This window comes from Hypanus sabinus, chromosome 4, assembly GCF_030144855.1.
Source record: "Hypanus sabinus isolate sHypSab1 chromosome 4, sHypSab1.hap1, whole genome shotgun sequence".
NCBI lineage: Eukaryota > Metazoa > Chordata > Chondrichthyes > Myliobatiformes > Dasyatidae > Hypanus > Hypanus sabinus.
The window spans coordinates 40,164,054-40,191,606 of NC_082709.1; the positions used below are offsets into that span (position 1 = coordinate 40,164,054).

A 27,553-nucleotide genomic window follows, 5' to 3' on the forward strand; every position below is an offset into this window, starting at 1 on the left:
AAGTTTGAAGTTAATAACATCTCTTTCTACCTTAGGCCATGAACTTATCAATCACCCCTGCTGTGGACCACTTCTGGAGGTCCAAGACACCGACTTCTACAAAGAAGGGATCAGTATGCTCTACCACTGCTAGACTACGTGTATAAATGTAGGAAAAATAAATGTGCTAGGTTTTCTAAATTTGATTCCTTCTACCTTAGCCCACTAACGTATCAATCATCTCTTGTATTTCTACTTGTACATTAACAATAATTGCTCAGTTAATGTGCCATACCCTGCCTATACCTGGAACTGAATCCTGCATGTTGGTGCCTCTCAGAGAGAAGATACCAATCTTACCCTTTAGTGACAGTGGTCAAATGGCTTTAATAGAGTTTAAACCACATCGTTTGCCATAGAAGCAGTTGTCTGATCAGAAGAATTTATTTATATTTATTTTCTGAAACAAAATAGAAGAAGATATAACTAAAACTATTAAAGGAATTAACGGTGAGAATATTGTTGCTTGTTGATTAATTTGATGAGCATTCATAGGGAATTGTGTCTATCATTCTTGAACTCTTTGACTAGACAGTGAAACTTTCCTCCAGTATTTGATGTTCTAGCTAATTGAAAAGGAGTTGATGAATTTTATTTTTGGAATTTTCTACTGCAGCGTTCCACAACCTTTTCAAGGAGATTATCTGGAAATCAGTAAGAACCCCAAATACCAGAAGCTAAATGGTGCAGTCGAAGAGAAGATACTTCTGGCAGATGTTGTAAACAAAATTAACAGAGCTAACGGCAAGGTAAGAGAGGGTTTGTTTTATGTAATTTTATGTTTACACTTTACTGAATGTCAAGACCAGTATTTATCATTGAGAAGTTTGTGGTGAGTGGCCTATTTAAACCACTGTAGACTGTAGGTGCATACCAGTACAATATTAATTGAGGAAAACTGTTCAGAGTCAACTACTTACAAGTTAAACCAGATACAGAAGGAGAATTTCTATTGTTGTGGTCAGCAGTGAGACAGGTGGTTTATTTATAATGTAGTGTTCTCGCTCGGCGTGTTAAGATAACGCTGAGCTAAACACCGAGTTAAACCTTTGTCAATGACGACAGGATCCCAGTAAGATTAACCATTTACTATTCACTCTTCCACATTAATGTATGGTGAAAACTGTTGATAAAACAATACAAGATTTGTACAGCAGTTATTTCCTTCTTAATATTACATTTACATCATAAATACTTGCAAGGTAAAACTACAACAACTACATTACATTAAAGTGCAGCAAACAGTCAGAATCTACCTACGCCATTGACTGCTTTAAATACACTTTAACGAAAACATAAACATTATCGACTGTCGTTACTTTTAACAAGATCGGCGTTAACATTTTAATTCAACATATCGATTATCTCATAAACCACAACGTTGCCTTCACAATGTTTCTGGTGCGTAGAGAGAAAACGTTGCTGCTTGCGCTTGCACATGTCTCGACCCCCACCTTCCCGTTTCTCCAAACCGGTATTTTCCCACAGGACGCGGCGAAACCGGATGTGACGTCATCGCATGCCGCGATATCTCACAGACAATGAATTTTCGTTAAACAATCCTAGCTTTAACTAGAATGCTAACAAACGAATTACTAAGCGAAAATATTATAAACTAAATAACTGCCATAAAGGCAACACATATAACAATGCAGGTTATTCAGGTAACTGTAATAAATTAACTAGATAGTGTGATAGATTTTATTTGTGTCAAGGTTACTCATTAATTAACACAACCACTATGTGCCATATCCTATTCTGGAAATGATCTCATTGAACAAGTACTGCCTCAATATATTTTCTAAATTTGGTTGCCTCAGTACAGAGAAGGTGTGATTGCTCTGGAGAGGGTCCTGAAGAGATACACTTGGATGTTGCCTAGGATAATGTGTCTCAGTTGTGTGTTTGCTTTCTTTAAAGTGGGGAAAAAGCTGAGGGGAAAGCTGATAGTGGTATGTAAAATTGTGATAGGTATCATTGAATAGACAATCGTAATTCTTTTCTCCAAAGCTGAGGTTTAAAGTGAGGAATAAGCTTAGAGGAGATATAAGGAAAAATCTTCTCTCATCCAGAGTGAGGTTGCAATTTGGAAAGCACTCTAAAAAAGTGGATGAGGCAGAGAGCCTTACAACATTTAAGGTGTATTATGTAAATATTTGAATCACCAAGGCACAGAAAATTATAGACTGTGCTGGTAGAAGGGAAGGATATTGGTGAGTATTTAATGGTTGACATGGACAAAATGGGTGGAAGGGCCTCTTTCTGATCCATAACACTAAACTGCAGACATCTCGTGTGAATGTAAATTCTGAAGCTGTAAGAAAATTCTGAGCAACAGTATCTGTATTCTGATCACAACTTTAATTGGAAAACCAAGATGTCTGGTGATACAGTGGATAGAATATGAGATTCATTTTGGGCTGATGTAGAACAGTGAGATCTGATTCTTGACCCTGACCGATGATAATTCAGTTCATCTTCATGGATCATGGACGATGGTGATATTATGAGTCTTGGTGCTTCTGGTGTATCATTTATGGTAGGTTGTGTATTTGAAAATGAACCTCAGGGCTATATATGGTGATGTATCTATGGTTTCATAATAAATTTACCTTGAACTTCAAATTTGATATTGTTGCAAGTGTTTCATTGTACCTATGCACACTTATACTTATGACAATAAGTTTGACTTTGACTCTAACCTGGAATAAAAGAAAATCAGTTTCCTATTACTGTTAGGTGAGCATCAGCTAGAAGTCCATGGATATTAACTCCACGCCCATTTTAGGATATTATAACTAGTCATATGGTGATGTATTAGAGGAATTGTCACCACATTCCAGAAAGGATGGAGAAGTGGAGAGTAAATAACATAATTAACTCTTTTAAGACCATAAGGCGTAGGAAGAGAATTTTGTTACACTTACAAGCATTGAAAATTTGGGAAGAAATGTCATTTGGCACTGTAAGTTGCAGAGAGTAAGCATGTCACTGGCAGCTTTAAATGTACACTTCAATTCTGCAAATATGGACTATGTTTCCACCTCCAGTTAAGACCTGTGAGTGGCCTCTGGATGCTCTGGCAAACGAAATTCTTTCATTTGATGAGTGTCAGCGATTATCAGTGTCATGCAAATCAGGACACCTGGAAACCATCCAGTTCCTTGTTAAAATTCTGGGCAAATATACCTAAAAGAAATTCTAGTCTCAAAACATAGTTCAAAGTTGTGTTTATCCTATACAAGAGTGCAATGAATGCTGCTCACTTGCAGCAGCATTACACACACATGGCATCATATAAACAGCCCTCAAAAGAAAAAAAAATAAACATTAATTGAGCACTTTTTTACAGGAAAGCACAACTAGAATTAAAAAAGCCAAGTCTATTTCAATGCAACTGTTTATAGTGTTGCTAAACTATAGAGATTAGGGTTTTACCCGTGGGTTCAAGAACAAAAGGGTTGAAGGGAAGTAGCGATTCTGGAACCTGGTGGTGTGGGATGTCAAACTTGTGCTGCAAAAAATGGCATGAACAGAATGATGTGGACCTTGTTAACAGATGTTGCCTTCTAGAGACAGTGCCTCCTGTGGATACTACCAATGGTGGGAGGGTTGTGCCGTTGATGCACTGGATAGAGTCCACCATTTTATAGCTTTTTACATTCTTTTCATTTGAATTGCCTTACCAGACCATGATGCAACCAGTCAGGGTACTTTCAACAGTACGTATATAGAAGTTTGTTGGGGTATTCAATGATTAGCTGAACCTCCTTAACTTACAAATAAAGTAAAGGCACTGTGAGCTTTCCTTATCATTGGATCTATGTGCTGGACTCAAGACAGGTCATCCGATATGTTAACATACAGGAATTGACAGCTGCTGACTCTACCCACCTCTGATTTCCCAGTGTAGACTGGCTCATGTTTGTCCTCCTTACCCTTCCTTCAGTCAAAAATTAGCTCTTTAGTTTTGCTGATGTCGAGCAAGAGGTTGTTTGAAACAAGTGACCTGTCTCATTCTGGTAAGCAGACTTATTGGGGCACCTGTTATTCCACCAACAACAGTGGTGTCATTGGCAAATTTGAAGATAGCATTGAAGGTGTGCTTAGCCACAAGGTCATCTGTGTGTAGAAAACGGGGCAAGGGTAAATTGCACAGCTTCAATATGTACCTGTGTTGGTGACTGGCAAAAAGGAGATCATCTCAGTCATTGCTGCTTGAAGCCTGATGATGAGGAACTTGAGTATCCAGCTGCAGAGGGAGGTACAGAAGCCCAGGTTTTGAAGCCTGATGATGAGTTTGGATGGGTTAATTGGGTTGAACTCTGAGCTGTAGTCATTGATCAACAGACTGACATACTTACACATTTCTGTTGTCAAGCAGAGTGAAGAGCCAGAGAAATCACATCTGCTAATATCCTGTTAAAACTGTAGACAAACTGGAACAGATCTAGATCAACTCTGAGGCAGGACTTGATTCACACCATTACTCAGTCACAATTACTCGTTTTCACAGTTAATTGGTGCCCCAAAGCAAATACTTGGTCATAAGCATGTGTCAAATCTGCATTAAAAGTAATACAAAAATCACATTGAGCTTAATTGTTTTTAAAGTCTTGATCTTTGTACCTCCATTTTTAATACATTTGTCCTTGTTTGATATAGGGAATCCCAAGAATCTTCTTATTAACCAAGAGCAACTTCATCATTGCTGATCAAAAGACAGGCCAGATCAAATCCACAATTCCTGTAATGGACATCACTAGTGTGTCAGTGAGCAAGCAAACAGATGGACTCTTTGCTGTTCACCTCAAAGAGGTAAGTGCTCGGCAATAGGACACCAGATGTTCAATTGTATAATGCAGAATGAGTACAATTTCTGCAGCAGTGCCTCTAACCTAAATAATCATCTTGTTCTTTATTGCTTTGAAAAATTGAAAAAGAATTTAGAGAAACTGGAATGATACTGATAATCTTTATTTTCTTTGCATCTGTGTTGATTTATGTGTCCCACCAATAGTTATTTGAAGAATTCCTGCAAAACTCTGATTTAAGTTAATTTTATAAATGCTACCAATTTGCCTGGACCAGGACTAAATATCTTTTAAAAACTTTAGAAAGACACATTGCATTACAAATAAGAGTTGAGCAGGCTCTCTGGCTTTTTGAGATGCTGCACTATTCAATCCAATCATGGCCAATATTTTTGCATTTTTCCTAGATCTTGTCCTTTTTTTTCTAGAAATCTATGTAGTATTTATGAAATGCAGTCATTGACTTAGCTTCCACTGGCTTATGTGGTAGAGAACTTTATATAGTCCATAGGACACTCAGAGCTGCTGCGCGGGTGGACTCTGTGGTTAAGATGGCATACAGTGCCTTCATCAACCGTGGGATTGAGTTTAAGAGCGAGAGGTAATGTTACAGCTGGCTTGCCTGCAGGGGGTGAGGAGTGGTTGTAGACGGGTCGTGTTCTGCATGGAGGCCGGTGGTGTGCCTCGTGGATCTGTTCTGAGACCCTTACTCTTAGTGATCTTTGTGGATGGCCTGGATGGGGAAGTGGAGGGATGTGTTGGTGGGTTTGCTCGTTGCACTGGGGTTGGTGGTGTTGTGGATGGTGCGGGGGGTTGTCATGGGTTGCAGCGGGGCATTGATGGGATACAGGGCTGGGCTGGGGGGGGGGGCAGATGGTGTTCGGCCCAGGTGGGCGTGGGGTGGTTCATTTTGGTGGGTCGGATATGAAGGCAGAATATAGTATTGATGGTAAGACTCTTGGCAGTGTGGAGGATCAGAGGGATCTTGGGGTCTGAGTCCATAGAATGCTCAAAGCAGCTGCGTGGGTTGACTGTGGTTAAGAAGGCATACAGTGTATTGGCCTTCATCAATCGTGGAATTGAATTTAGGAGCTGAGAGATAATGTTGCAGCTAAATAGGACCCTGGTCAGACCCCACTTGGAGTACTGTGCTCAGTTCTGGTCGCCTCACTACAGGAAGGATTTGGGAACCATAGAAAGGATGCAGAGGAGATTTACAGGGATGTTGCCTGGATTGGGGAGCATGCCTTATGAGAATAGGTTGAGTGAATTCAGCCTTTTCTCTTTGGAGCTGCAGAGGATGAGAGGTGACCTGAAAGAGCTGTATAAGATGATGAGAGGCATTGATCATGTGGATAGTCAGAGGCTTTTTCCCAAGGCTGAAATGGCTAACATGAGAGGGCACAGTTTTAAGGTGCTCGGAAGTAGGTACAGAGGAGATCAGGGGTAAGTTTTTTATGCAGAGAGTGGTGAGTGCATGGAATGGGCTGCCAGTGGCAGTAGTGGAGGCGGATAAGAGACTCCTGGATAGGTACATGGAGCTTAGAAAAATAGAGGGCTATGAGGGAAATTAACCTTAGTTAATTTCTAAATAAGTTCATGTTTGGCACAGCATTGTTGGCCGAAGGGCCTGTATTGTGCTGTAAATTTTCTATGTTTCTGTATCCTGACCTGGTTTGAAACTCTTCAACATTCCCCTTGCATTAGGCTTGTCAATCTCCGTCAAAAGTTTTTGTCGATTCAATGAGACCTCTTCTCATTTCTCTAAACTCTAAATGAAACAGCACTGGTCAACCATATATCTCCTCATTTGACTGTCCTCCATCTCAGGAGCCTACACTGCACTCTGTATGGCAGAGGTAGGGAAAATAAACTGCACATCATAGTGCATGTATAGTCTCTACAGGTCTTGTGTAGTAGTATAAAAACATCCTTGCTCCTGTATTCAAAACCTTGAAATGAAATCAACATATATTTTGCCATCTTAAATGCTTACTGTATGCTTGCTTTAGGTGACAGATATACAAAGACATCTGTGAATTATATGTGAAATTAATTTAGAATAAGTTCTCAATTTGTGTAGAGTAATGATTTTTTAATACAGTGAAATTTCCACTGGTATGAAAGAGTTGCAAGAGGACTCATTTTTAAAATTTCATTCAACATCTTTTTATATCCCTGCATGTAGCTTATTAAATTCTGTATGGACCACAGGAGTTTGGGTTTTGATTTGTACTAAGTTAGCTGCTCTCCCTTGGGGTGTATAAACTGCCTTGTATCAACTGATGCCTGCTTGAAGAGCAGATGTTGGAATACTCAGTAAGAAGATAACATGTTTTCATGAGAAATTTAAGTTCACCAGGAAAGGGTCAAAGGATCAACAAACGTGTGGCCTATAGATGCCCAGCTGCTGCCACTGCCTGGGAGAGAACAGGAGAAGAAGATGCCCTATTTATCGCATGCATATGTTGTATACTTTTAAATTCAACAGTAAACAACTTAGAATAGTTGTTTGCTAGTGATACTGAAATGGCTTCATTTGAATGTAAGTACTTGTACGCAGCATCATAATACTGAAGTTACAAAACAAAAATTAAGATCTAGATTTGACTAAAAGAGTGTAAATAATTAAATTATAATTTAATTGAATGGTGAACTGGATTCAGGAAGCCTTATGCAATTTCCAGGGTCCTAATTGACAACTTGTTAGTTTGGATTCAGGGTCTTGACCCAAAGTAAGCATTTTCTTTCCCCCACAGGAGCACACTGAGTTCCTCCAGTGATTTGTTTTTTTTGATCCAGATTTCAGGATCTGCAGTGTTTTACATCTCCACAGTTCTGAGCCACTTTTTAGATTGCAGTTCAAGAATGAATCATATTTCATCTTATGAAAAGAACAAATTCCAATTAATTAAAATATTGCCAACATCACTGTCTCATAGAAAATAATGTATTCAACTTCCATTGAGAAATAATATCCATAAAAATGAATTTATTGGGTTACAATTAAAAGCAATGTAAGAACTTCTAGCTATAATGGGAAACCAACTGAACATTGAAACTTTGTAGGAAGGATCTGAGTTAAAGTTGTAGATCTATTTGGTGAAGATGAGCATTAATTGTACCTGATAATAATGTTAATGTAGACAAAGTCCCTTTAAATTATTCTGTCTGATAGGCTATTCAAATCCAATTAATTGGTCATACAATAATATAGTTCAAATACTGTACACCAAGAAATTGCTGTTAAAATCATTAAAACTACACCCTCTAAAGCACAATTGATTGGTTTGAGACTTGCAATAGAAATTTCCTCAGCTTCATTAAGATCTTCCATGGTGCTAGTTATTGTATATTTTATACATCTTTGCACTTTTTTATGTGGAAATCTGTAGTATTTAACAAGTGGCTCAAATTTTTCAGCTGTTGGGAAAGTCCAACTGGGTGACAATATTGCTGTCAAATTAATTTCTGAAGAATACCAGGTTCTTCTGTTGCATTCGTGAATTATATACTTGTGTGGAATGAAACCCAAGAATACTACAGGCAGAATAGAAGACATATAAATTCATGGTATCTTCATGATTTTAGAAGGATTCAAAGTGCTTTGTGGCCAATGAAGTATTTCTAATGCATTTTCATGTTTACCATAATTTGGCAGACAACTTGCTTAAGCAAATCACCACAATCTGGGTAATCTAGTCTAAGAATGCTGACTGAAGAATGAATATTGGTCAGGGAACTACAAAGGTTCCTTCTTCCTTGTATTTCTTTGGATATTCTTGAGGTATCTTTTACATCCACTTGAGAAGGAAGATGTGTCTTGATTTACCTTTCATCCAAAGAATGACGCCTCTAACAATGCAGCACCTCTTCAGCGTTATCTGATTTTTGTCCAGAAGCAAGGCACCGTTGCAGATCCTGCTGTGAGGATTGGCTACAATGGAGATGAGCTACATCTGGCTGCATTGTACTGCATTTAGAATAGAAAGGGAAAAAGCTACAAGACGAGAGCAAGTATAACATTCTACTTCTCTCGCATTCGCAAAAGAAAATATTGTACAAGTTCCTTATTGTTAGGTTAAGCAGTAACAGAATATAAATTTAGTTTCCAGTTGTCTTTAATAAGAATGTTTTGGCTCTCATCTATTCTGGGAACTTCATAAATACATCTCAGGGAATTTGGCTACAGAGAGTGGTTCAAGACCTCTGAATAATGAAATAATTCTGGAGACAACTAAAACTCCTCTGGTATTAAATGCTGCTGACAAGATCACAGTCGAGATCTTGTGACTGTGAAGCTTTTGCTAAATGCAGCTTTTGCCCGATTCTTTAACCCAGTTTTAAAGTTCCCTGAAATGCATTCAGTTACTGTTTACAAAGTGCTGCATGGTTGTGCAATGTTTTTTTAAAGAGGCAGTGAGAACAGAAGCTCAGGTCATTGCCACCCAATCTGGTTAATCCAAGTTTGTGAAAGATGAGAGGTAGGCTAATGCAGGGACTTGGGCTCCACTCATAATTACATCTAAACAAATATGCATAGCAATAGGTTAAATGCATGCACGAGCATGTTTGCCCTCCCAAAAAAAATTTAAATACAAATACATGCCCCAAGAGGTCAATGAACATGAGGCACTTGTTTAAAAATCCAGCAAATAAAATACAGCTTCACTGAAACACAATGGAAAATGTTCAAAGTTAAAAGTACATATATGTCACCATATACAACCCTGAGCTTTATTTTCTTGCTGGCAAACTCAATAAATCCATTAACCATGAGAGAATCAATGAGAGACCACACCAAGAGGGTGGACAACCAGTGTACAAAAGACAACAAATTGTACAAATACAAAAAGGAAGAGAAACAAATAAATAAGCAATAGTATTCAGGAGCATTGGATTAAAAGTACTTGAAGTTGAGTGAAGTTATCCCTGCTGGTTCACAAGCCTGCTAGTGAGGGGTAATAACTGTTCCTGAACCTGGTGCTGTGAGTCCTGAGGCTCCTGTGCCACCTTCCAGATGCAGCAGCGAGAAGAGAGCATGATCTGGGTGATGGGGGACCCTGATGATGGATGCTATTTTCCTGTGATAACGCTCTGTGTAGATGTGCTCAATGGCAGGGAGGACTATAGCCATGATGAACTGGGGTGTATCCACTACTTTTTTGTAGGACTTTCTGTTCAAGTGTATTGGTGTTTCTATACCAGGCTGTGATGCAATCAGTCAATATACTTTTCACCACACATCTATAGAAGTTTGTCAATGTTATAGATGTCATGCTGAATCTTCTAAGTAAGGTCCTAAGGAAGTAGAGGCACTGCCGTGCTTTCTTCATAATTGCATTTATGTGCTGGGCATAGGACAGGTCCTCTGAAATGATATCACTGAAGACCTTAATGTTGCTGACCCTCTCCACCTTTGATCCCTTGATGAAGACAAGGTCATGGACCTCTGGTTTCCTCCTCCTGAAGTCAATAATCAGCTCCTTGGTCTTGCTGACATTGAATAAGAAGAAAAAGAGCCAGTCAGCCAGATTTTCAATCTTTCTCATAAATGCTGATTTATCACCACCTTTGATTCAGCCTGTGACAGTGGTGTCATCAGCGAACTTAAATATGGCATTGGAGCTGTGCTTAGCAAGTTGATCAGGAAGCTAAGCACACAGCCTTGTGGTACACCTGTGCTTTTGGAGGAGATGTTGTTGCCAATCCAAACTAACTGGGGTCTGCAAGTGAGGAAATTGAGGATCCAATTGCACAAGGATTTATTGAGGCCAAGGTCTTAAAAAATTTAGTTTTGAGCAGATGATAGCATTGAATAACGAGGTGTAATTGACAAAGAACATCCTGATGGCATGTATCTTTGCTGTCCAGATATTCTAGGGTGAGTGAACAGCCAATGAAATGGCATCTGTTGTGCCAACAGGCAAATTATATAGGCAGTATAGGCTTGTTGATTTGTGCGGATTATAAATACAGCAGATTTACTAAATCTGATTTTAGCATACTGAGTGCATTGTTCCAAATAAAATGCATGTTTCCTGTTGTCTGCTTCCCATTACGATCATGACTTCAGCAGTCTTCTAAATTTGTCAATTACATAAACTTAGCTTAGTATTTATTCACTTTGCATTTGGGTAGAATATGACCAAATTAAACACATCCTCAGATTAGCCAATATTTTAATCTTGATGCAAGTTAGCATCAACAACTTATTGGTCAATTTTGGCTGGCTTCCTTTATGATGTAAGAGCTTTTCTGTTAGACTGGACAAAAGCTGCTGCTGTAGAATGCTGCACATTTTAAAAGATTTCCCATTTTAAAATAAACTGACTGAATAGGCTATACTGGGATAAGTAATGCACTTAATAACCCTCTGTTCTTGCCATAGCAACTAGGTGTCAATGTCTGGACTCTGCTGTGGAATTAGCATAAGAACACAAAAATATAGCAGCAGGAGTAGACAATCTGGCCCCTCAAGCCTGCAGTGTTAATTAAATATGAGTATGGCTGATCAATGCTGGCTTCAGCTTCTCTTCTGTGCCCAGTTCTCCATAACCCACAATTCCATGAGCTTTCAAATATTTATGTCCATCTTCACTGTTATCTATCTCCACCTTAAAGTATCAGGCATCAAGCCATTAGTGATTCCTGTTCTGAGTATGTTATTTGAACACATCTAGCAATGTTGCTTTGGGACAGGCAAGTTCTCTATTTCTTCTTAGTCACTTAAGTCAAAGTGAGGGATAAGGGAAGGGGTGTTTCTCTTGATGTTTGCTTTAGATATTGTTTCTTTTTAATCTATTAAAATAATCTAAGGTTTAAACTTGGGGGTTTCTCAATGTGCTTGCTCAAGACCTACTTTTGTGATACTAATATTGTGAGTTTAAAATTGAGTTCTGGTAGTCTTGATTTATTTTTGAGATTTTCATTGAGATATAGTTATCTGTGAGCTCCTTCTAGTGACAGAAAAATGTATTGCATCCTTGTTCATTTCAGGATTCATTTATTATCAAAGAATATATAAATAATCCAACCTTCAGATTTGTTTGCTTACAGGTACTCACAAAGCAACAAACACGAAAGAACCCAATTATAGAAAAAAATTAACATCAAAAATAAAAGACCGACACTCAATGCGCAAGACAAAGAAAAAAAATCATGCAAACTATTGACAACAACATTCCGAACCAAAATTGAGTGCTCAGATCCGAGCCCTGGAGCAGCCCGGAGTAGGCTCACTTATCAGGTCAACATAATAGATTGGCATGGAGCGTAGCGGCCAGGGCAGTCTTCACAGCCTCAGTGCCATGGAGAGAGGAGTGACCATGGCAGGAGCGAGTGAAATCAGCTCTTGTCTCGACTGACATCCTGTCTTTTTAGTTTAACTGGGTCAGCGTTTGAATTGACCAAACAATGGAACAACTAAAGGCTCTGGCTTCCAGGAGAGCAAGCAAAGTCAGCTTTCACCTCTGATCTGGGCCAGCGTTTTAATTGTCTAAACAGCGAATTGTACCTTATTCTAGGTTCCAGCTGTAACGAAAGGCTCTGGGCCCAGATCACGCTGGCCCAAGATTTTCCTGCCCTGCAACTAGCTCCAAGCCCAGATTTTGTTGTCCAGCGACTTGCTCCAGGCCTGGATCCCATTGGCCACCCGAAGCCGCTCTCAAACTCACCAGCTCAATGCCCGGAGCGATCCAGCTTCACACTTGGGCCAGTCGAATGAGCGTCTGCAACCATTCTGTAACACCCCACAAACTCACCTCGCCATTGCTCGCCCCTTCACCGTTTGCAGTGATAATTTAACAAAATTTACCCCAGGAAAGGTATTTTTAGTGATGTTTGTAGGTGGATTTCTTATCTTTTTGATTACCAGAAGCTGTCGTACGTATTCAGTAGCACCATCTTAATGGGAAATTTCATAAGAACACTTTTGGAGTAATATTTTACATGAAAGTTTTTTTTAAATTTATGACTGTAGGGTGAAGATTGGAATACTTTGTTATTTAATGTGTCATTTAATATACAGGGGAAACTTGATTTTAATTCAACAGAATAGTGTAATTCTTCCCTGAGAAGTAGTACTACACTGCTTCTGGAGAGCCAAATTATGGACACTTTGCCCAATGACTCTGGAACTACTGCTACTTGCTGGGAGAATTATGAGCAGAAAGTCTTTAGGTTTGACTGGAAATCTGAGGTTTGAATGTGATACAGTTCTGGTCAGTATCTGGAATTAGGGCTTAATTCCAGAGAATTAATGCTTCACACACTACCTGCAAACACTAACTCCAGTTCTTTTTTAAACACAGGGTTCCACTGCAGCTACTAAGGGTGATTTTCTATTCACCAGTGACCGTTTAATTGAGATAATCACCAAGCTTTATCGTACAATATTCTTCAAAACCAACCAGAAGATAGCTGTTGAGATAAACAATGAGTAAGTTCTGATTTTTTATTTTAGGAAATGAATAAGGAAGACACATGAAGTTAACAATTTGTTAAATAAGCTGCAAATGAATATGAAGTACCTCAAGACTTGAGAAAGGATGGAGTATGACTTTTATTAGAATAAATGCCTGGTTCTGAGTTTTCTCAGTATTTCAGCAGTGGAATACAAAGCTCTTCCCACCCCCTGCCACTATTTTAACCCTTTCCCTTCCAGTTCTATAATAAAACACAAGTCCAACCAGAGGTCAATGTCATAATGTCATAAGCACAAGTACATATATACACAGGTGCAATGAAAATTTTACCTGCAGTAGCATTCACAACAAAAACTTAAATTATACACAACTTTTACAAGAAGGAACACAAAAAAAATTTTTTTTAAAAAGAAAGGTCTATTTAATGCGATGTCATAGTGGTCATAGTGTTGCAAAATTCTGGTGATCATGGTCCTACAATTCCATTCAAGGACTGAATGGTTGAAGAGAAAATTTTCTTGAACAAAGTGACACAGGACTTAAGGCTTCTGTACTTTCTGCCTAACTGCAAGAAGATGACATGGCCTGGATGGTGCGGATCTTTGATAATAAATGTTGCCTTCTTGAGGCAACACCTCCTGTAGGTAGTGTTGATGAGGTAGATTCCATGGGGGAGGCACCATTCAGTCTTTTTTGCTGCTCAACTCTGGCTTTCAATTTTTTGAATAACTGTCCATATAGATAGTCCAGGCTTCTGCACCTCAACTCCACCAACTATCATGCTACTATACCTTATCAGGCAAAATATGCTGTTGGTATAATCATCAATAATTTAATTGCTATCATGGTCACTTCTTTGATATCTTAAATTGCACATTTTTCTGAAGCTACAGATTTCATAGGGCACTTTATTTCATAGCTACAGATTTCATAGGGCACTTTATTTTCCTTTTCAGCATTGTTAGGCACCACAACAAAATCATGTCCATCACACAACTTTTAAGCTTTAGCTCATACTGCTAATTGCTGAACTCCAGGTTAAACCTGTTAGAAGTCAAATGGTATGTAACAATATCAAGTCATCTAGTCACAAGAAAATGGTTTGACTTGCACTTTTGTTGTTGATGTGGGGAAGTGAATTTGCTGTAATGCTGACATTGTTAGTGGAATCTGAGATGTTAGGGGCGTTACATAACAATTTCCCAGAAAGCTGTGAGGTGCTTTAATCTATTATTACACCCAGCATGACTGTTTTATTTTGTAATGAACAATGGCAAGGTCAGGATCGATACTTTATGTGCATTTTTAAAAAAATTCTATTTTGGCCCTGCCTGTTTGTATTGAACCAACACTATTGTTTTATAATTAAGGATGGACATAATTTTGCAAGAACTAATTTCTAATTTTTGGAATTAGATATATGAAATACATTGCTTTATTTTTTCTTTTTTTAGATTTCTGGTTCAGTTCAATCAGGATAAAGTCTGCGTGAAGTTTATTCAGGGAACGCAGAAAAATGGCAATCTCCCTGCATGCAAGAGGAAAAATAATCGTCTCCTGGAGGTCACAGTTTCTTAACTGCAAATCCTGACCTTTCTTAGACAATTTATTGCTGCACATATGGTTATATATTTCTTCATTAAGTTTCTTCTCCTGAGGCTGTGACTGGCTAATAATGGTTAAGTAGTGTAACAATGAAATCAATTTATTTTCAAGATTGATTCTCAAAACTCTTAAAATAAGGGTTCCTTTCACAAATCTCAGGGTAGTTGTTCCTCCATCACTTTGGATGAGAATTACCTGCTTGATGTGATATTGAGCAGGAAGGGACAAAAAAGTGATCTTCATCACTTGATCAGAAAAGTGATGCTGATTTATGGATTGAGATCTGGGAAGAGGGATTATTTTTTGGGAGGCTTGTCATATACATAGTGGACAAATGGGCTCATTTAAATGCCACATGCCTGTGTCACATGGATAGTTTATGTCAGTTTTGGCTTGAAGTAGAACTCTACAATTAGCTATATATGTCAAAATTCACATGAACCAAAAAGCCACTTGAGCTTGATATTTCAGAGGGCTGATATTTCAAACCTTTGTAATTAACTTAGCCAGCACCTTCAGGAGAAAGGGGGATGTATGGGAACATTGGGGATTCTTGGGAGAGATCTGTAATGGCCAACATAAGAAAACTCTTCAATGTAAAAGAGATTTGGGAGTTTTAACCAGGTTCGCGAACTTGGACCTAAGCTAGATGCCTAGGTGTGCAGAACATGATAGTTTTAGCTTTCTGCGAGGCAGAAACCAGCATAAAATGGAGAAAGTAATCTGATTTTTTTTTAAAATAGTGCCGTAAGAAGCCACATGTGATTCTATTGTAACTTTGCATATACAGGAGTCAGTTGATTATGGGATCAAACTTTCAGTGAACAGATATTTTTGCTGAACTTTAGTATGCTGGTTTTAAAATGAGATACATTGTATGTATTATGCAACAACAAAAAACAGGTTTTAAAACATTTTGTAAAGGCTATTTATGTTAATTTTCTTTGAGAGTTGCTCAGTTCCAGCATATATGCAGAATGTCAAGCATCCTGCAGTCCAGCAACATTTTTGCTAAGTCACTGTGACTTACAGAATTCACACTATACAGACTTAAAAACACTAACCGGAAATGAAATGAAATATGGTTCAAGAAATCTTTACAGAGTAATTTTTGAGGTAAAAAGATGTAAATAGATTAAAGCTGATATCATGATTGTGATCTAGTTTAATTGTGATGTAATGCTGGTTGCTGTAATGTTATAATCATATTTTTGTATTTAATACCTCTTAAGTTCATCCTGCCTGCAAAATTTGTGTTTCAGACTTTGGTCAAAATCAAAGTTAATGCAGCTGATTTATTAATCTTTTATAAATCTGTCAAATTCATGTGTCTGTGGGATCTTCTACTGTAAGTGTGAGTATTCCTACTGAATGTGTGACGTTCAACTCTTAGGCATTCAGATAAATATGAGCATCATCAATTAGGAATTACAGAGGTGGTTTTGGGATTTGCACACAAATAAACCAAAATTAATGAGATGCAGATGCAAAACACATTTGAATAATAAAATAAGAGTCTTCCAAAAACATTTAGAAAATTTGAGTTTTCTGCCACTCCTTCCTGAAAGAGGACTGTCATTTCATGACAATGTGTGCAACTCATGAATGACTCTATTTGAATACATCGGTGCCGATTAATTTTGTGTGTATGCTACAATCTAATAATTGTTCAACTGAAATTACAGTCAAGGAAACTTTCAATATTACAGGGCTAACTAATTTTGTTTGTATTAATCCATGGTTTGCATTACTGTAAAGTGAATTGGAGTGCCTTTGATTTGTGCCAAGTAAGATAGAAGCAACATTAGTTTGACATTAACCCTATCATCTGAATGAAGCAAACTACAACTTCCGTAGAACAATTATTAGATGGCAGAATGTTAGTCAAAAGATTAATACTTCAGTGCCCACACATGATATAGCCATTGTAAAAATTTATGTATATATTAGAAATCTAGAACACATACATTTTATAGGACATGCTATTTAGCATGGGAGTTTAGTACCTTTTATGTGAAAAATACTCACTAGCAGTTTTGCATGAATATACTCTTGCTACAAATAATTTTGAGTCATTGCTGAACTTACTGTATTAGTTCCTTGGATGAGATTATCCAGCATGAACTGTTCATCCCTGTAAAATCCTCAGAGATAATAACTATTTATATTAGTTTCCATTGTGTTTTCCAAAGTTAAGCTATACAAATATAGTTATTTGCATCAACCAATATAAAACACTTGAAACAATTTTTTGGAATTTATTGTAGAAATCTTGTGACATTCCGTACATGCACTGTTATGCAACAGAGCTAATATGTTGATATCCTTTTTCTCCCCTGGAATTTTGCTGATGTTTGAATATGTTTTATAGAAGATTTGGAAAATCCTTGCATTAACTTTCAAGTTCAAGTTTAATTGACATTCAACTGTACATGAATACAGCCAAATGAAACAGTGTTACTCTGGGGCCAAGGTGCAAAACACAGTACCAACAGTCACACACATCACAAGGCACACGTAGCACATATAAAACAGCAGGAAAATACAGTCACACAAAAAGAAATGTAGTCCAAGTACCAAAGTCCATGAAAGTTGCAGCAGTCTGAAGTCGAACACAATACATCTTGTCTATGGCTGAATGACCACACTGGCTCAGGCACACCAACTCTGATGCCTCTCTACTGGGTGGCTGCATACAGATAACACCGTGGTTTGAGGCATAGTCCTGGCTATGACCAAAGCCATGGAGCTCTGCTGCCAACCATCCCCGTCATTCACGAATAAACAAGTGAAGTAGACTTGGGCATTCCAGATTAACAATGTCCAACATGGTCATTCAATCACAAGAAAAGTGACCACTAAGATGATCATTTGCTGTTGGACTGCGCATCTCCTTCACACACCCTCTCCAACACCCCACTGATGCAGGCAGCAGCACAACCCACACCAAGTCCAGCTCCTTCAGTTTCTCCACTAACGAGAAACCTGCTGACGATGTAGACCTGCAATACTTCAAGTTATTAATGTCCAGCAGGCTCTTGAGGTCATTAAAAAAACATTTTAAAAAGTCAATATCTCCCTTGGTTGGCCCTGTATTAGCTGCTGCATCCGAGCATGCTGCCATCTTACCTGAAGCATATTAAGACCATAAAACACAGGGGTGTGATTAGGACATTCAGCCCATCGAGTCTGCTCCACCTTTACATAATCGCTGATTGATTATCTCTCTCACCCCCTTTATTCTGCCTTTTCCCTGTAAACTTTGACACCTTACTTAATAAGAATCAACTAATGAATTGGCTTCCACAGCCATCTGTAGAAATAAATTCCACAGATTCAGCACCCTCTGGCTAAAGAAATTCCTCCTCACCTCTAATCTAAAAGAACATTATTCTGTTCAGAGGCTGTGCTCTCTCGTCCTAGTCACACCAACATACTTTTCACTTCCACGCTATCTTGGTCTTTAAATATTCAATAGGCTTCAATGAGGTCCTCCCTCATTGTTCTAAGCACCAGTGAGTACAAATCCAGAGCAATCAAACACTCCTCATACATTAACCTTTTCATTTCCAGGATCATTCTCATGAAACTCAACTAGATCCTCTCCAGTGCCACCACATCCTTTCTTAGATCAGGGGTTCGAAACTGCCATTATACTCCCAAGTGTGGTCTGACCAATGCCTTGTAAAGCCTCAGCATTACATCCTTGCATTTATATCCTAATCCTCTCAAAACCACTGCTAACATTGTATTTGCCTTCCTTACCACTGACTCAACCTGCAAATTAACTTTTAGGGAATCCTGCACAAAGACTTCAAAGTCCCTTTGCAACTTTAATTTCTGAATTTTCTCCCCATTTAGAAAACAGTCAGATTTTATTCCTTCCACCAAACTATGTGGCCATACACTTTCCTAAACTATATTCCATATGCCACTTCTTTACCCATTCCCCTACTTTGTCCATATCTCCAGACTTCCTTGTTCCTCAACACTATCTGCCACTCCATCTATCTTCATATCATCCACAAACTTGGCCCCAAAGCCACCAATTCCATTTGATTTTTGATTTTGATTTTAGAGACTTATTGTCATCACTCAGGCAACAAGGTTGCAATACTGGCAATATAACTACTAAAAACCCAATGACTAAATTTAAAATAATGTCTGAGTTATTTAGAATGTCATTTTAAGTTACAACTAAATTGAAAACAAACAACACTAAACTTAAAACAAACCATGGCTGCCCCATTCAAGTGTTGCACATGTCCATGTTATAAAATACAATGATTACATTTTAAATTGCATCAAGAATTGAACTAAAATTTTTAAAAAATGAAGAGCTCTGAAATCAAAGGAAAATAGCTGCCCTACTTAAGCCATAATATTGCACATTTTTTTCAGGCTGATATCTGATCAGAGATGTTTCTGTATTTCCTTCTGGATGGTAGGAAATTGAACAGGTGATTACTGGGGTAGGATGAATCCATCATGATGTTACAACCCCGCTGTAGACAGTGTGAGTTGTAGATGGTTTCCAAATCTGGTAGTTGTGTCCTAGTGATGTTCTGTGTAGTCCTGATCACTCATTGACCATATTGCAGCTTGTGTACCGTACTGCCATGCATTTGGTCAGTAAGCTGTCAATGGCACAATTGTAAAAGTTTGCCAGCAGCTTTTGGGGCAGATTTGCTCTTTTCAAACACCTAAGATGACATAGGCAACAATTGAAACTTTATACAGATGTACCATGGAGAGCATTCTAACTGATTGCATCACCGAATGGTATGAGGGGGTCTTCTGCACAGGATCGAAGGAAGCTACAGAGACTTGTTAAATTAGTCAGCTCTGTCATGGGCACTGGCCTCCAAAGTATCCAGGACATCTTCAAGGAGGGAGGCATCCTTCATTAAGGACCCCCATCACCCAGGACATACCCTCTTCTCAAAGCTACCATTAGGAAGGAGGTATAGAAGCCTGAAGGCATACAGTCAATGATTCAGGAACAGGCTCTTCCCTGCCATATGATTTCTGAATGGACATTGAACCCATGAACACCACCTCACTTTCTTTATTTCACTCTACTTATTTAACTATGTTATATATATATACTGCAAGTCACAGTTTTTTCTCTCCATGCTGTTATGTATTGCATTGTACTGTAGCTGCAAAGTCAACAAATTTCACCACACATGCTGGTGATATTAATCCTGATTCAGATTCTGATAGGCACTGCTGAGCCTTCCCAATGATCAAGGGTGTGTTGGTGGTCCAAGAGAGCTGCTCTGTTACGTTTGCTGCCAAGAATTCCATCATGCAAATCATTGAGATATAATGTGTAAAGAAGCAGTCCCAACACTGACCACTGAGGAACACAACTAGTCATCGGCAGCCAACCAGAAAAGGCCCCCTTCATTTCCACACTTTACCTCTTGCCAGTCAGCCAATCTTCTATTCATGCTAGTTTTTTCCTGCAAACTAGGGGCTTTTATGCTGTTTAGTAACCTCATGGTGTATTCTATCCACATGAGAAAGCTATTTATGTCCAAATATTGGATTTTATTAGCATTGGAATACAACTCCAACCCCTAAGTAAAAGTAAATAAAAAAACTCATTTAACCCAACTCTGATAGGAGAAGGCCAAGAATTTCAAAGTACGGCAGTTTAAGCTTATGGCGTGTGAAACATGTACTTCAATCATCACGTTCTTGTAATTTTGCACTCCGAATGTGGAACAGGGTGACCTGTATAACTGTTTCAAATTGTCAGTTGGATTTGTGGCAATAAAAACAATTGGATGTAGTGTTACAAATCAGCAACAATGAATATATGATTTGAGACAGGTTTTCTTTATAACAAATAAAACATTTATTAAGCACTGTAAAAAAACCCAAAAGTAAACATTAACGATTAACTTAACCGGAAGTCAGCTGCGATACGGCAGCTTGAACAGTACTTAAAGCGAGAAAGCGAAAACAGTTCTTAAAGCGAGAATGCGAAAACAGTTCCGAGAAGTAATAATGCGAAAGTCCAAATGCCTACACAGTCTGTTAAAGGAGAAACTTCTTGAAATGACTTAAACCCTCTTTTGTGGAGTTACTGCTGATCCCAGCCAAAGTATGTTATTCCCCGAGGATTTACGATCAAAGGAAATAAAACGGCTTAAAGGCACTGACCTTTCTTTGATGAAACTTTGTCCAACCCTCTGCTCTTCTGGCAGAACAGGAGTTATAATGGATACTGGTTACTAATTCCTCGTGCGAAGATTAAACAAAGATCGAATGTTTCACAGTTGACATTAACTTTCCCAATCCTTAGGGATTTCCGAACTCCTTTAAAATCTTCGCTCTCTGCTGACCAAACTGGCAGTATTATAGCGAAACTTCCGGCAATAACCTTTGAGACTTAAAACAGAAAGTAAAACTCCACTTTTAAACGAAACTGCGTCATAATATCAGAACACGCTGCAACATGGAGTCAGTGGCAAATTCAACCACGAACTGCTCACGTCACAGGGTGGGGTTCTCCTTTTATACCCTGTAAACAAAAGCTATCACATGACCTCTGGTGGGAAAATGATGTCACTCCACCCTCACAAGACCATTACCTCATCTCCAGCATAGCCTCAATTTTGTACATCCTGGTCACATGACAGGTACAAGATACCTACGGGTATGTAACACCTTTCTCCAAAAAAAAAAATTTTGATCTGTCAAGAACAAAATTTTAACAATTAACTATTTACAGGAGAAGAAATACAAACATACAAAATTTACAATGTACGCAGTATACATAGTATTATCATACATCAACTGACAAATTATTACACAGGAGTGTTACAAATGGTAAAATATCACTCCATAAAAAAATTACATTGTACATTCAACATCGAGATAGACAATCAGCAATCACAATATCTTTACCTTTACTATGAGTTATTACAATATTGTACACTTGTAACATTAAACTCCAATTCAATAACCATTTTTTGTTTTTCATCTTACTCAGAAATACTAACAGATTATGGTCAGTGTAGACGATAAGTGCTTTTTGAGTTGTACCAACAGACACGTCAAAATGTTCTAAGGCTAAAACAAGAGATTACAATTCCTTTTCTATTGTTGAATAGTTTCTTTGATGCTCATTAAATTTCTTAGAAAAGTAAGTTACTGGATGATCAACCCCATCACCCTCATCCCTTTGCATTAATACTGCTTCTGCAGCCTCATTGCTAGCATCTACAGCTAATGAAAAAGGTTTTCCAAAGTCAGGTGCCTTGAGCACAGGGTGTCGACATATCATAGTTTTCAATTTCTCAAATGCTTCTTGACAAGGCACTGTCCACACTAACTTCTGATTTTTCTTCAAGAGATTAGTTAATAGATGGGCCACATTAGCAAAATTCTTACAAAATTTTTGATAATATCCTACCATTCCCAAAAATCATCTGAGAGTTTTTTTTCCCAGTTGGAGTGGGAATCTCTAAAATTTCCCGAACTTTTGCCTGAACAGGAGCTACCTTACCTTGACCCACAACAATCACAGAGTTAATCATCCTCTGGAAAGTACCTGGGGCATTCTTCATCCCAAATGGAAGAACATTATATTCGTATAGCCCTGATGGAGTTACAAATGCAGAAATCTCTCCACCTCTGTCTGTTAATGGAACACACCAATACCCTTTCAATAAATCAATCTTTGTAAGTAACTTTGCTTTTCCAACTTTATCTATACAATCATCTACTCTAGGAATTGGATATGTATCTGCTTTCATTACAGCATTTGCCTTCCTATAGTCCGTACAAAACCTAATACTACCATCTGGTTTTGGCATCATAACACAAGGTGAACTCCAATTCAAGTTAGGTTGAATAATATTCTCTAGCATATATTTAATTTCTTTCTCAGCAAGTTCACATTTTTCCATGTTCATCCTATATATATAGATGTTGTTTAATGGGTTTGGCATCTCCAAGATCTACATCATGTGAAGCTACAGTGATCCTAGGAACATCTGGAAACAAATCCTTATATTTAAAAATTAATTGTTTCATTTGCTGCTTCTGCTCTGGCTGTAAAAATGCTAATTTCTCATCAATATTTTCCAGAATGGTTGAGTTTGGTAATCTGACAGAAACAACGTTAGGTTTAGAATGAGTTTCAGATGAATCATCTATTATGCTCCTAGTGAGATCAGACTCATTATCGTTAACCACAACAGTCACAGTAGCAGACTGTTTCTCATAATATGGCTTTATCATATTTATATGGCAAAGCTGAGTTGGCCTTCTACGATCTGGAGTTTTTATCATGTAATCCACATCATTGATTTTAGACACAATTTCATAAGGACCATGAAATTTAGCTTGTAAAGGATTCGTTTGCACTGGGAAAAGAACCAGCACCTTATCTCCAGGTTTAAACGTCCTCATCATAGTTTCTTTATCATACCAGGTTTTCATTTTCTCCCGAGCCAATTTTAAAATTTCCTTGGCTAAGCTACAAGCTTTATATAATCTGTCCTTAAATTTTAAAACATAGTCCAACAAATTAGTGTGTACCTCTTTATTAATCCATTGTTCTTTTAATAAAGCCAAAGGTCCTCTAACTGTATGCCCAAATACAAGTTCAAATGGACTGAAACCTAAGGATTCCTGTACCGATTCCCTCACTTCAAATAGAAGTAAGTATATACCCTCATCCCAATCATTTTCATTTTCCACACAATAAGTCCTAATCATAGTCTTGAAGGTAGAATGAAACCGCTCCAAGGCACCTTGTGATTCTGGATGGCATGCAGATGAAGTGATTTGCTTAGCTCCCAATTTATAAACTATTTGTTGAAACAATCCAGACATAAAGTTAATGCCTTGATCAGATTGTATTTCCTTAGGCAACACAAAATAAGTATTTTATAAGAGCCTTTGTTACCATTTTAGCTGTATATTCCTAAGTCGTACTGCCTCTGGAAACCTGGACGCAGTGCACATGATAGTCAACAAGTGCTGATAACCAGTTTTTGTTTTTGGTAATGGATCTACACAATCTATAATAATTTTAGAAAACGGTTCACTGAATGCTGGAATAGGTTGTAGTGGAGCCACTGGTGTAATTTGATTTGGTTTACCCACAATTTGACAAGTATGGCATGTTCTACAAAACATCGCCACATCTTTTCTTAAACCAGGCCAGTAAAAATGTTTTAAAATCTTATCCACAGTTTTCCTTACCCCTTGATATCCACCCAAGGGCACACTATGAGCTAAAGTTAAAATCTCATTTCGATAAACTTTAGGAACAACTACTTGGTAAACAATATTCCATTCATCACTTGCAGGAATTGTAGGCAATCTCCACTTTCTCATCAACACTCCTTTTTCAAAATAATGTCTTGCTGGCACCTTCTCAATTTCACTATCTGGTAGAGCTTGTTCTTTTAATTTTATAATCTCAGGGTCTCTGCTCTGCTATCATCTCCTTCTGAGACAGAGACAAATCTTCAGGGTCAGACTTACTCCAAGAATCTTGTTCAAACAATGAAGGTAAGAAAGTTTCTGACGCATCCTCAAAACTCAAATCCTGAGTTGAACAGTCATGAGTAACAACCTCATTCCGCACATCAATCTTTTTAGCCATAGTTCGCGTTATCACACAGGAAGAATCTGTGTTAGAATCCATCCGTGGTTCCTCTGACTCTTTTGTCAAATGCACTTCAGGGAAAACTTGTGCACCTGCCAAATCATTACCTAACAATAAAGAAATATCCTTCACAGGTAAGCTAGGCTGTAATCCTACTTTAACAAGTCCTGTAACTAACCCTGACTTTAAATTCACTTTATGCAGATGTACTTATGCAGACATACTTAAATGAGAGAGACACTGCTACATTGCAGGACTCTGCTATATTAGCTGATGAGTATACTTTAATTCATAAGAATAAATTTTCTCAGGGTAGAACTTTTAAACGGAAAAATAACATAATGAATCAAGGTAAATCAGAAGTTAGTGAAAAAGGCAATTTCCTTGTCTTTCCTTGGAAAGACGCTCCCAACAGCTTGTATATAATTTACGTCACCAGTATCAGTCTCTTCATTAAACTTTAACACACTGCCTAACATCAGTGATTGAGAATCTCCAGTATCCCTAAGGATCTTTATTGGCACTGGAGTAGATCCTTCTTTCAAGGATACAAATCCTTCAGTTATAAAATGATCATATCCCCTTTTAATTTGGTCGGACTCTTAACAAAACCACATTTGTGTTTATCAAACCCTGTGATTTTACAGGTGTTTCAGTATGTTGCACATAAGCATCTGTGACTGCTTCCTTCTCTTTTTCAATCGGAAACAGATAGCTATTGCATCACCAGGTTTCTTATAATAATTACAAATGGGACTAAATTGTCTTTCCTTCACAGGTTTTCCTTCCTCTTTACCTTTCTCACTAACTTCTGATTTAATTTCTGATTTACCTTGATTCACTATGTTATTTTTCCATTTAAAAGTTCTACCCTGAGAAAATTTATTCTTATGAATTAAAGTATACTCATCAGCTAATTTAGCAGAGTCCTGCAATGTAGAGGTGTCTCTCTCATTTAAGTATGTCCTTAACTCATCAGGAATGCTCCTTTTAAACTCCTCCATTAAAATCAGCTCTTTCAATTTATTATAGACCCCATTTACATCTTTAGAGGAACCCCATCTCTCAAAACACACAGCTTTATCGTAGGCAAATTCCACAGATGTTTTCTCCATAGATTTCTTCAAATTTCTGAATCTTTCTCTATAAGCTTCTGGGAACAACTCATATGCCTTCAATATCTGCTGCTTCACAATATCATGATCAAGTGCTTGCTCAGCAGTTAAAGCTGTATAAACTTGTTGTGCTTTGCCTTTAATTACACTCTGCAACAACACTGACCATTTCTCTTTTGGCCTCTCTGAAATCAGAGCAATCATTTCAAAATGTTGAAAATATTTCTCTACTTTTGTTTCACTAAATGGAGGGACCAATTTAATTTCCTGACTTACAACAAATATTTTTCTACAACCAGGAGACTGATTCTCAGACTTTAACTCCTGTATCTTAAGTTCCAATTCCCTCTGTTTATCCTCAACTTCCAACCTACATAATTCCAAGTTAGCTTCCAACTGTTTCTTTTTATTTTCAGCTTCTAATCGACTTAATTCCAATTTAGCTTGCAATTCCTTCTGTTTTAATTCAGCTTCTATTTTTAACTTTACCAACGCTAATTGTTCTGACTGTAACTGAATCACTGCTTTACTCACAGGAAACCGATCTAAAACTGATACATCAAACACATCCGAATCTATAGAGTGTTCCGTGATTTTTCTCTGAATTACAGGCTTTGTTGTATCTTTTGAAATACCTTTATGTTCCAACCTGCTAGCAATCTCCAATACATCATTTTTTCTCGTCTTCGCTAATAACTCCACGTCTGGCGAATCCAGGAATTCTTCAATACTCATTGTTACCAAATACCACTCACAAGCCAATCAAACAAAAGAATTGAGTATTCCCTTTTTCCAAAACACCGATTAAATATCAACGAACAATATCAAAATCAAACAAATACCAAACAATTTAATCTCAAAAATGGGTCAACCCACAAGCCCCCATTTGTTACAATCAGCAACAATGAATATACGATTTGAGACAGGTTTCCTTTAAAACAAATAAAACTTTTATTAACAAGTAAACAAACGATTAACTTAACCGGAAGTCAGCTGCGATACGGCAGCTTGAACAGTACTTAAAGCGAGAATGCGAAAACAGTTCCTAGAACTACTAATGCGAAAGTCCAAATGCCTACGCAGTCCATTAAAGGAGAGACTTCTTGAAATGATTTAAATCCTCTTTTGTGGAGTTACTGCTGATCCCAGCCGAAGTATGTTATTCCCCAGAGGATTTACGATTGAAGAAAGTAAAACGGCTTAAAGGCACTGACCTTTCTTTGATGAAACTTTGTCCAACCCTCTGCTCTTCCGGCTGAACAGGAGTTATCATGGATACTCGTTACTAATTCCTCGTGTGAAGACTAAACAAAGGTCGAATCTGTTTCACCATCGACATTAACTTTCCCAATCCTTTGGGATTTCCGAACTCCTTTAAAATCTTCACTCTCCACTGACCAAACTGGCAGTATTATAGCGAAACTGCCGGCAATAACCTTTGAGACTTAAAACAAAGTAAAACTCCACTTTTAAACAAAATTGTGTCATAATATCAGAATACGCAGCAACGTGGAGTCAGTGGTGAATTCAGCCACGAACTGCCCACGTCATAGGGTGGTGTTCTCCTTTTATACCCTGTAAACAAAAACTACCACATGACCTCTCACTGGCTGGAAAATGACGTCACTCCACCATCACAAGACCATTACCTCATCTCCAGCATAGCCTCAATTACATCATGGTCACATGACAGGTACAAGATACCCACGGGTACGTAGCAGGAGTGAAGCGGGGGTGGAGGTGAAGGGGCAGGGCAGGGCAGAGGGTGGGGAACTGCACCCACACCTACTCTCCCAAATGGTTAATTTCTTACTGGGTTTTCCTCTTGAACCCAATCCCTTTCACAAAAATCAGTACCGAACTGATGCTGATGTGTGGATTTGCTATACAACAGTTGAGTATTACTTGTAGACCTTC

The 27,553-nt window shown here is 38.0% G+C and overlaps 1 protein-coding gene and 1 long non-coding RNA gene across 4 annotated transcripts in view; one reads left to right on the top strand and one right to left on the bottom strand.

Annotated features, from left to right (window-relative positions):
• The window catches only part of myo1b (myosin IB), a 291,804-nt gene extending 275,594 nt beyond the window's left edge, over window positions 1-16,210 (top strand). For all 3 annotated transcript variants that reach the window (XM_059966898.1, XM_059966897.1, XM_059966899.1), the window contains 4 exons: window positions 656-788; window positions 4,705-4,857; window positions 13,166-13,293; window positions 14,734-16,210. In XM_059966898.1, the coding sequence (XP_059822881.1) occupies window positions 656-788; window positions 4,705-4,857; window positions 13,166-13,293; window positions 14,734-14,857 (538 nt within the window). In that variant the 3' untranslated portion in view covers window positions 14,858-16,210. The remainder of the gene's footprint in view (window positions 1-655; window positions 789-4,704; window positions 4,858-13,165; window positions 13,294-14,733) is intronic.
• On the bottom strand, window positions 15,282-27,305 carry LOC132392682 (uncharacterized). The gene is made up of 2 exons (XR_009511619.1): window positions 26,851-27,305; window positions 15,282-21,286 (listed from the first exon to the last, which is right to left on the bottom strand). It is a non-coding gene; the product is annotated as an uncharacterized LOC132392682 (long non-coding RNA).
• Window positions 27,306-27,553: the final 248 nt, after the last annotated feature.